The 11,376-nt window shown below is 36.6% G+C and overlaps 1 protein-coding gene across 8 annotated transcripts in view; it reads right to left on the reverse strand.

The window, feature by feature from the left end:
• Positions 1–11,376, reverse strand: part of TFDP2 (transcription factor Dp-2) — a 65,645-nt gene that overhangs the window by 14,112 nt on the left and 40,157 nt on the right. For 7 of the 8 annotated variants that reach the window (XM_072866600.1, XM_072866603.1, XM_072866605.1 and 4 more), the window contains 5 exons: positions 11,063–11,225; positions 10,362–10,508; positions 7,897–7,965; positions 6,067–6,218; positions 1,483–1,649 (listed from right to left, as the gene is read on the reverse strand). In XM_072866600.1, coding sequence (XP_072722701.1) covers positions 1,483–1,649; positions 6,067–6,218; positions 7,897–7,965; positions 10,362–10,508; positions 11,063–11,225 — 698 coding nt within the window. The remainder of the gene's footprint in view (positions 1–1,482; positions 1,650–6,066; positions 6,219–7,896; positions 7,966–10,361; positions 10,509–11,062; positions 11,226–11,376) is intronic. The other variant, XM_072866601.1, reaches the window with a different exon arrangement.

Here is an 11,376-nt window from a genome sequence, read left to right on the forward strand (position 1 = left end):
GTGCAGCCTTATAAAGACTTGGTGTGTAATTTCAAAATGGACCAAAATTAAAATATGAAATGTTAGTTTTAAACCCCACAGGACAAGGGGACCAGGAAAACACAAACAATTGTTGATAAACATAAGCACATTTGATGTAGTTTGAAATGTTAAGCCATTTAAAATGTACTAATTTTAATGAATGTAATTGAATTCTAATTTATATCCAGCAGTGTTTCGACATCACAAATTTTAAGAAACTGTTTCATTCTTAATTCTCTCACATAGTAAAATCAAGAATACAAACATACATATTCAGCTTCCTGACTACTTAACTATATTTTTCCTAGCAAAACAAAATAGCATTTTTAATATAAAGCCTGCATTTAAGAGATCCTGACATGAAGATTAAATGTTGCCAACAGAAGGGAATCAACTTTAGGAAAGTTTTAAAAAAATTAAGTCAAACATTTGAGGTTTCCAACCTCCCTGTGTGAAAGACAGAGTTTTATGCTACTGTAATTTAAACAAGACCAAAGCCTAGGTAGTAGAGAAGTCAGGGCAATAGCTTTGTTCCCCCTTTCCTCAAAAATACAGGAATTCACTGGGTAACACTTCCTTTATAGATTAAGTACCTCCAGAAACTTGAAAAAATGTTGGGCTAAGCTTAAGCTTTAGGCAGAGCAAGAATGCAGTCTGACAATGACTAAAGGAAGTGATTACAAATTTTAGCAGCTCTAGTCCAATGATGCAACACTGAAGGAGATCTACGTTTGAGTCTAAGTGTGACCTGTTCAAACAGTATGACTAGGGGAGGTAAAAGTCTCTGCATGGGACACCTGTCCTGGAACTCTTGCTTTATTCAGAGAAGCTCTGTTCTCAGATGGCACCTGCTGGCCATGTGTTTTATCTAAGTATCACTGTTTTACATGTTGAATAAGTGTGGAAATGACTGGACACAGGAGAGCCTACCATCCATGTACTGAGGGTACACTGTGCACGTCTACGTGGATGGAGATATGGAGAGTTCTTAGCAGAGCTCACCTACCTCAGGCAAAGTAAAGTGTGAGTGCAGCTGGGTCACATATGGATTACACTCAACCAGTTCAAGATGCTCTTTTTCTTTCCTTTTCCTCCTCAACTTGGGAAAAGCTGCCTTCTTCCAGTTTGCTCCTCCAAATATCCACAGTTATTCAAAATTAATACTAACCCATGAAAATCTGTTCTTGGTGTCAATTTAGTTATTTAAGAAATAATTTCTTCATAATGCAGCTTACTTAGAAGTTTGTTGTTATAAATCAGTGTGAATTAAGTTTACAGGACAACTATGATAAACTTTCCAAAATTAACTGTAAAACAACTCGTTTATGTACCAACCCTACTAGCTCCCATGTAACCTCAAATGTTACATACCTATGTACGTTAATATCACTAAATTTGCTTCAGTTAACTAATGTTATAAATTTGATCAGGAACAACATTTAAAAATCTCGTCTAACTTACCTGTGATGTAGCCTTCTAAAGCTTTTGGCACCAGGGATTTTGCAGTTCTTAGGTCCTCAGCTGAGCATTTGCCTGCCTCAAGCCCAAAGGACATTCCCATTCTCTTCAGCACCTCACTGTCATCATGAATCTCAAAAGTGTTATCGAAATTAAAGAGGTATTCAAATCTGTATGTAAAAAGTCAAAGTGAGATGGTTTTGAAAAGAGCACAGCTATGCTTTTTTTGCCTGTTTTTCCTTTTTTTTTGGTATGCACTGAGGTAAGTGTCTAGATTCTTCATTATCTGTAAAGGGTCCTTAAGGGGGGAGGGAAGTGCAGCAAATGCTTTTTCTCTTCTGCTTCTGTGACTGGTGCACCTACAGGGTTTAAAATGGCACTTTCTCAATTAAAGTAACTTCACCACTGCAGGAAGAAAGTCTAAAGTTTTCTACCTCGTTAAGCAGATTCAAAGGGGAAGAGGAAGGCCTTACTGAACATGAACCTTCACTTGTACTAAATCCAATACTTTTAAAGGTCACCTGCAGCCCTGTCACCAAAATAACTATTTTGGTTTTGCTTCTTTTACATTCCACTTTCTGTTCTAATGTGCAGCACTCCTCCTGTGAACTGCCTATCTACCTTGGTATAACTTCGCTTTTTTGGATGCATTTGGATGCAGCTAGCAAAGCAGTCTGTTCAGAGTCCTGTATGTTCACAACTGACCATTTCTGCTGCAGGATTCTCAAAATGGTTTTCATTCCCTATAAAAGTGGAAATAGTGATATAAACTTAATATAGCTTTAAGAAAAGCAGGGGCATCTAGACTGGCCTTATGCTACGATCACAGGCTATTAAAAGCCTGGACAGCACTGGTCCAGGGATTACAATATAAGGCTAGTTCCCAGTACCTCATCTTCTGCTGACAAAACCTTTATCCCTAGGAAAGCAACCCATTAATGAGATACGATCTTTAAAAGATAACTCACTGGTGGGTCTTCCATTATCTCTCCAAGCTTGTGTCACATGTGGATTTTCTTGACAGGTTTTTTTAAATACTCATTTTCTTACACCTGATCCAATAAGTTTGGAAAAGTTACATCTTTTGTGCCTATACACAAAATTTTCATCTAGAAATCTACAGGCTTTGTACTAGGTGTAACTGTCAGTTACAGGCATAATTTATTTTGTGACTCATACAGTATTACTTGTAAAACCCATTGTTTATGCAGCTATATTTATTTAAGCGTAACCACATTATAAGGGAAAATAAGACGTGTCACTATACCCTTAATTGGTACAATTACATTCCTGCTACCTAGACTGGTGCAGCTAAAGTAATGTAACTATGTTTACACAAACGGGATAGGAGACCAGTGCCATACCAAGTTACTACCACCAAGCTGTGTAGTTAACTAAGTAATAACTGAATTCAGCTTTTATGGTACAGGATTAAAGGCTGTATTTATTGATAGCTCTGCATTTCTCCTCCCATGTGTTGTGGTCAAATGCTGGATGCTAGAAAGGAGCGTAACTTCTTTCCCCCCCCGCCAAGTTTCCAAACAAACAAACTTACAGTAATATTCCTCCAGTATAGTTTCTAGCAACCTGCAGCTTCTGACATAGGAAGTCCCTACACTTCTACCTTTGCTGTTAATAGCTATTTGAGGGTTTTCTTTCAGGCACTTGACATGACCCCTTTTTGAACTTATGTAAACTTTTGGCATGAACAACATCAAATGCTATGATTTGCGCAGACTAACTGTTACAAAACCACTTATATTCTTTTTGTCTCAAACCTGTCACCTGGTATCTTCTCTTAATGTCTCTTAATTTTAACTTTAATAAGCAACTGTGTACAGCTGTTCTCTATGCACATTCCCCATGTCATTTGTGATTTTATAGACACCTGGAAATCCACTGTCCTCTCTTCTCTAGGCCAAAGAGTCCTTCTGTAAAAGCCTTTTCATAGCTTCAGGCATTCTTGATGCTCTCCTGTGTCTCTCTCCTGGTTATGCTATACTCTTTCCAAGAACAAGACAGCATGTAGTATTCCAGATATAAAAGCACTACAAGTACCTAGTTTTACATTGTATTTCTTACTGTTTTTCCTAGTAATTCCCAGCATTATTTTGGCCGTTATTGAGAAATCAACTTTTGTTCTCATAGAATGATCTACTGGGCTACCATCTTATTATTCAGGGCTAAGGCCCAGAGGCCAGTACTGAGTATGCAAAGCTTGGGTACGGTTCCTGTCCCTTTCCCGTGGTAAGTGCAAATTTGATCAACAATGAATTTAATCTGGATTTTCCGCTCTTGCAGGCAATTTCTTCTCTAAGGGTACAAGAGCCTACTTCCTACACGTTTCCTCTAATGTGTAGCATTGTATCTGCAATGGCAAAATCATCTGCATTTCCTATTAGAGATGTTCTAATTTTCCAAGTTTCTGATACATCTGTTGTGTCTGAATGCTTGTTTAAAATTAGGTATTCTGGTTCCTTTTTTTTTTTTTTCCCTTTTTCCTAAGACCTACAGCATTTATACAGAAGGACCATATACACTAAATAAATTTTTCCTGTTCAGGTGCCTCATCTTTTCAACATACTTTTTAACTTCTTCCTTTTTATCTGAAGACTCTGCTTTCTTTCCTCCCAACTTCAGAAATGTAATTCTCAGTATGCTGCTTGGCACCCGTCCGCCTTCTCAAACTCTAAACAAAACTTGCCCAATAACCTCTTTATTTTACATGTGAGAAATTTCATTCTGTTTTGGCTAGATAAAGCCTGTTCTTGCATAGGAAAAAACTTAGAAGACACAAACTTATGTTCCCCATGATGCTAAATCCCCCTTATATGTACCATTTTTCCAAGCAATTATTTTCTTTTGGAAGATCCTCTGTAAATACAGTTTTGAGTAGCTAATGCTGTGAGCTTATCTGTTCGTTGGACTTTCTAACATCACCTGCTGTTGCATAATAAATACCGACCAACCAATGCTTTATATAAATGTTACTTGGGAAAAGAAAGGAAAATGGAAGCCCATTACAACAGTGGGTTATTAACTGAGGCTGAAACCAAGTGAAGGGCAAGCACTCAAGTTGACCCGTAATGGGGTTAGGCAGCGCAAATACTCTCCAATAAACTACAGAATTTGAATTCTCCAAACTGAGTGACCACTTTTGCCAACTGCCTTATTTAGCAGTGTAACAGTGGTTTAAACACTAGCAGTTTCTGGCACTGTTTATCTACATACTCCTGCTGCCACTAATCAGTTGCACAAATCATAACCACAGTGGAAAGCTTGTTTAATTTGGGTTGTACACTTAATGATCTCCAGATGACAGTAATATTGAAGCTGGGTTATATAAACTGAAATATCAACAACTTAAATAATTTTGGTGTGCTCATTTTTAGTAGTAGTGTTTTCTTGCAGTTTGAGATTGCAGAAGCGTGTTACACTTCTCTAGATCCCAAATGCCAGTTTCATCTCTGACAACTTCAAAGCAGCAGTTCTGAAGTTTCAGTATGAAATCGTTCAACTTTTTAATGACTTCAAACCTAAATACAGAGCACTGCTTAAAAGTGCAGTAAGAACTGTATTGTATACCTATAAAATAAGGGCATAGTTAAGCTAAATCAATATTGATCCTAAAATTCCCAACCTGCTGAACTGCAGTGCTGATGGGAGGATTCCAAATCTTTTGTCACAGAATGTATTGGACTTCAGTCCTATTTTCTACAAAAATTCAACTTTTAATAGTATTGCTTTTTTGCATGTTGGTCCCTAGGTTACTAGAGACCGTCTATTTTTGCTGTATGTTAATTGACTTGAAGTTCAGTATGGGATTTGTATACCACAGAGTGAAATCTGTAATCTACAGTATTAAAGCAAAGCCAGCCAGATATTTTCAGCTACTGAACTAGTTGTGATCTGATTAACCTCATACTTGCAGCCATATTTTCATAGGATGAAGAGCGTAAGCACCGAGAAGTATGTAAGTGGAAGATTTTCAGATTAATATAAGAGTGCCACTATAGTGGTTTGCTTACAAAGACAATATTTCAAATTTCTATATAATTTACTTCCTTTTTTTCCTTCAAAGAGCTAGGTGCAACCTTTTTGCTATTAAAAGACACTTTCAAAAGTTGTTATTATCACCTCTAGGATGTTACTTTTGTGTTACATGGATCACCTTGTGTTTCTGACTAAATACATTTATGGCATATTAGGAATAAGAATTCAGAAGCACTACCACATGGCTTCATTAAAAGCTAGTGCTGTCCTAGTATATAATTTCATTCTGTTATTTCTCCTGTGCAGTGAATGCTCTTTGAAGTGGCAGTCTGAAGTGCCTTTTACAACAGTGAAAGTCGGCCTGTTTTAACTACTGGTTGTAAAGCTGTGTTGACAAACTTATTCCTATTACTACTGCGGTTGCATTAAATATTAAAAAAAAACCAACCCAAAACACCCCCCTGAAGTGACAGTAGCAAATTTAAATACATAATTACTTTTAGTAAACCAGAAAAATTTCTCTCATTTGTTCAAAGAAAAATTCCAGTCCACAAAGAAAATAAAATTCTAAAAATTGCTTCCATAAACACTCACTTATCACTTGATATGCTGCAGTCTATAACTGTTCTTTTGCTAGTGTTGACTATTAAGAAAGGCAGCTGTATTGTTGAGTTCAAAGCTGGAGGGCCTTGATTTTGTTGTTCATTTTGCTGATTTCTTTGTACCAAGTTTTTGAATGCTATTTGCTGTAGAAAGAAAGAAAGAAAAAATGATCACTGACAATAAAAGAGAAGACATCAGTGTTACCAGAAAGTGGAACTTCATTGCTCTTATTTACCAACTCTCAATACCTCCAGTAATTTTCTGTCAAAAAGTAAGTTGCGGCCTGACTTCCTCTTTGCACTAGTGAAACTCACCAGGAACAGAAGTTAAACATACATTTTTCACACATATACTAATGGCTATGCCCCCCTCACAATCCCTAGAGAAGAAACAAGAAAGGAGCAATAAAGCTTGGTGGAGAATGTTTCCCCATTCCTTTTGAAAAGGCACTGGAGTCAGAGGTCTTCTCTGTTATTTTATATGCATAATTACCTCAGACTAGGAGCTAGTTACACTGAAACAAAAGTTAACAGAAATTACAGCGTTCCCCCATTTCCCATGATCCATATTCTCTTCCCCTTCTCATCCATCACCCTCTTTTCTCTCTCAAAAGAGTTAGTTTTGAAATTCTCCTCTGAAAGTTTTTAAACAGGTGCCGTTTGTGACACCACTCGCTCTCTACTGAATTCTTATATCTGACTGCATACGTATGAAAATGTATGTTTTTAGGAAATGTTATTTGAGGGATTGGAAGTCAGTGTACTTACCCACGTTGAGGCACTATTTATTCCACTTAAGGGGAAGATGGACAGACAGAATCCCAAAGGACTGGTAAACCATTTGACAATGACAACATAATCAAGGAAATAATGACAGTTGTAGATAGTAAGGGAGTGCAACTCTGTCATTTTCAGACTAATAGTTAAGAGGGTCTGAGTTGCCTTATTTTCACCAGGATAATTTCATGTTACTCTTAAAGAAGCTGCCAATGTATTAGGTCAGACAGATAGAATCAGAATTGTGCCCTAAGCAGAGAAACAGTTTTTGGTGATGAAAAAAGGAGAAGCATCAGATATTTAAAAGTTTCAGTGCAGATCTAATTACATGAAAATTGTATCAATATAGTTACACCAGGAAAAAAAAAATATAGCCTTATTGCCTGTAACCTCATAAAAAAGTTTGATTGCATTTAAATTACTCAAAGTCTGCACTGACAAAAACACTTAAGAATGCTCATAACTGTATTTATAAAATGTTACTTTATAAGCAAAGATGCATTTGAAATATATTTCTGCAATCAAAGCCAAAACTCAAGTCATCTCAAAGGTGCATGTCAGAATGTAAAAGAGCTGGATTTGCCAGCCTTCCATTCTTAGGATCCAGAAATGTGTATCTCCCCCAAAACAACTCTGTACATATTTACACAAGTTCAGTTGTAAATTTCATAGCCTAGAATCAAAGAGAAAATTTCCGGTTAAGAACTACTCATAGAAGGTAACTCTGGGGAGACTTGGAGTCAACAAAGGGGACTCATGAGTTGTTCCCATTCCCGTTAATGTTGACAAAGCTTCAGCAGAACACTTACAAAAGCTTGTGGCACACAGATGCAGCACGCTGTTTTACAATAGGTAAAAATGAACCAGAAAGTGAGGGTAAGAGGTCCCCCTACTAGAATCCAGAAAAGTCACAAGCGTGAAACTCCTCCCTCGTATATCATTCATAGCTGCTAAATAAATCTAGAAAGAACTTAATAAGTTCTAACATGTTGGGTTGGCACTTGATAATTTCATTTATAGAAAAAATAATTAACATTAAATATACCTGCAGCAGCAGTTCTTGTAGTTGGGCTCGCTTCTGTTTTATCCTTTCAATCCGCTTCTGTTTTTCTATCTTAAAATATAAATGTAAATGCATCAAGATAATTACTTAGTTACCTTGTCTGTTCCATTGTGCCAAACTGAACAGGCTTTAGAGCTACATCAGTGTGCTAGCACCATTACAAAAATCCATACTTTCTTTGTAAATGGTGGTGAATTCCATGGCACTGTAAGTAAATTGCACAAGTCTTTTTGGCTCTACCAGTTTGCCATGTATGTTCTTTTTCAAACAGACTAATCACATAGTCACATGAGTTTCTCCATAAAGCAGGTTTGACAAACTGTAATTTATTTGTCAACAATTTTAACTTCCATAAAGAATCAGTTATTACAAGAAACTGTATTACTTCCCCACCCATTCCTCCTCTTTTATATTGTGCACTGAGTGCTGATTAGCACCAAATTAAGGGATGCTTGAGGGGGTGCTTTGGGGTGGTTTTTTTTTTCCTCCTGCCCTCCACTCTTTTGGAATTGCGCACGTCCCTTCCACTGTCCTCCTGGCTGCAAGGTACTAGACATAAATGTGTGGAGACTGGGCTCAGGATCATCACCTGCATCTTTCCAGTGACCTCCACTTTTTGTTTGGACTACTCGTTTGAGACTTGATTAAACTAACAAGATTTCAGCAACAAAAAGCGGGTAGTGGTAACATTTTCTACGTGAGCACAGAATCAATTTCTGGCAACAGTTCTGTTAATGCCAGTTTATGGGGCAAAGCTATCTTCAACCTAGATTACGCAGTGTTTGGGACACCAGTAGTACTGGATGCCTACTGACACTGCAGATACAACCAACAGTATTTTAAATAGTGTTCTAGGGCAACACTAAAGAATTGGACAGTAGTCATCATGTTTAAAAGGTATTTTTCCTCATCATCCTGTTGGTGCCAGCACTGTATCACTGCTCCCCAAAATATTAAACTCTTAAATTACCTTTTCATTCAACCACTGAAACTAAATGATGCAGTCTTTTAAAACTTATCTGGCCTAAACCCCCGATTTTATTTACAATGTTGCTTTGTGGTGGTTCCCCCCACACGCGCTTCGTTTAAAATGCTTCCTTCAGAGCATAGTAGATGACTTGGTTTGCTGGGACAAATACGTAACTCTTAAAACCAATAAACAGTACAGATATAATTTAGACATGCTTTCCATATAACAAGCTTTTTTGTACTGATTTCTCATTTTTGTGCTGGTAATCTTATTATGGAATTACTCTGTAAAAAGAGGTGGCACTTTATACAGCTTTAAAAGCAAAATTAATTCTGATTTTCACACCATGAAAATGCAGCTTTATTTTCTATTCTTTTCTATTATGTCATAGGAAGCAAGATTTTAAGAAAATATGCCTGTCTTCCATTTTGTGCATATGTAATTAGACTGAATAGCATATGATCATTGTAGATGACACAATGAAATTCAAGTTCTGTATTTGTAACAATAACCTATACTGAAGATAATGCATTCACATGAATGCGTGTATAATGTAGATTTATCCGTAATTAAAAAAAAAAAAGAATCCTGGAGTATAATGATTGAGCATATGCATACTCCTTCGGTGGATGTATTTTGCAAGTTGCTGTAATGGACAAGGATAGTAAAAGCTTTTTTCTCACCACATCTAGAAAGACAATTGATGTAAATGAACCTGCACAAAAAAATTTGTTCTGCACTGGAGAGGCACCCCACCCACCTTTAAAGATATTTAATGTCACAAGTATCACAAGTATAATACATATTAAGATGTATTTACAGACAGTCATTACAGCACTCTGCAGTAAATAGAGCAACTTGTGGTTTTTATTTATAGAGCATTTGGCCTGAAGGACAAGCAACATTTGTGCATATAAATTCTGGCATCCCTGCAAAAACATGGTAACTCTTAGCCTGCTGGAAAAATAATGGAAATAACCAGTAAGTGAAACTTCATTTTTTTTCCCCTGCCAGTTCATAACTAGTATTTGACATCCTAGCAGGAATTATTTTTCAATTTAATTTCCTTTGAATGGCTTTTCCAAGTACAGACATTAATAGAAAATTGGTCTCCTTTCAAATGCATACCATTTTGTAAGCATAACTGCATGATAAATTCTTTCGACTTTCTTCTGGTTAATTCAGGCTACTACAGACTTTAATCTTAAAAGTAATCCTTGATTTAATCAATGTCTATTTTTGTAAGGTAAGCAGTTTTTTTTTAAACTTCATGTAATGTATACTAAATAAAACCAAACTAAGCATACATAAACATATCCTTTCGGTTTATTCAAATATCAGAAGTTGTATTTTCATAGTGTGCAGGAATCAAAACCAGTCAGGTTCAAACTGAGAAAAAACCCCCTCTTCTAAAGTAGAGCAGCTCCACTATCACAACCTGTGAACTATCCAGAATTTCCCATCTACCTCACTTTACCTCTAGATTCTGACATTCCTGAGCTGAGTTTGTAGGAAGGCCGATCCATCTGATTTCCTTCTTCTCCTTTGAAATTATGTTCATTGCCATCAGGACATTAAGGGCATCGTAAACTCTCCGTCTAATATTTTTCTGATCATAAGCCTGCTAAGAAAACAATGCAGCATTAATTACAACAAAAGAATTCAAAAAGGAAAACAAGATTGAACACATCCTTCATAGAGATATGTAGAAGATAAAAAGCCAAAATGGCAGTTCAAGTTAGAGTGGTATTAAAACATGATGCCTTCATCTGTGCTACTACCTGGATACCACATGAGCATGTTTGGTTGCAAACGGAAGTTTCAGACCTGCATGAAGCCTGAAGCCTCTGTGCAGCAAATTCCCATCATGGCAAGCCTGTTACAGTTGAAAAGCCCGACAAGACCACATATGGTGGGTACCAGAGTAGCCTTTTTTTAAAGATAATTCTTTTGGCAGACTTCTCTATTTTGTTCATAATTTAGAGGGAGTTCAATTCTTCATTTTAATTCTGTATTTTTAAATTTCAGAGGGTAAGTCTTTATATTTGGGAAGTAGTTAAGTAAGTGAAGGAAAGTATGGAGTGTGGCAGGACAGTGCAGAAACAGAAGGGACAGAATTTCATTATAAACCAGACAATTTTGTAACGGTATAACAAATTTCAACTCATATTTGCTTACCGAATCTGTAGCTAGGTGGCTGTTAGAATTTGTGAATTCTGAAACCAGCTCATCAGCGACTTCATTGTATGAAGTTGTTCCTTTACGTTGAACTTTTTCACATACTTTCATTGAAAAATGCCTCAGACCCTTCCCATTTTTATCTCCTTTTTTGCTTCTCTTACTGGAAGGAGAAAAGTAATTATTTTAATACATTGAATGTTAATAAGCTACTTTGTTACACAGCAAAAGATCTAGCTTTTGCAACAGGAATCGGGACTCATGACATTATGTACTACCTAAATGAAAAATAAAACTGTTCTGCTTTTTGAATC

The sequence above is a fragment of the Ciconia boyciana genome, chromosome 7, assembly GCF_034638445.1.
Source record: "Ciconia boyciana chromosome 7, ASM3463844v1, whole genome shotgun sequence".
NCBI classification, from domain to species: Eukaryota; Metazoa; Chordata; class Aves; order Ciconiiformes; family Ciconiidae; genus Ciconia; species Ciconia boyciana.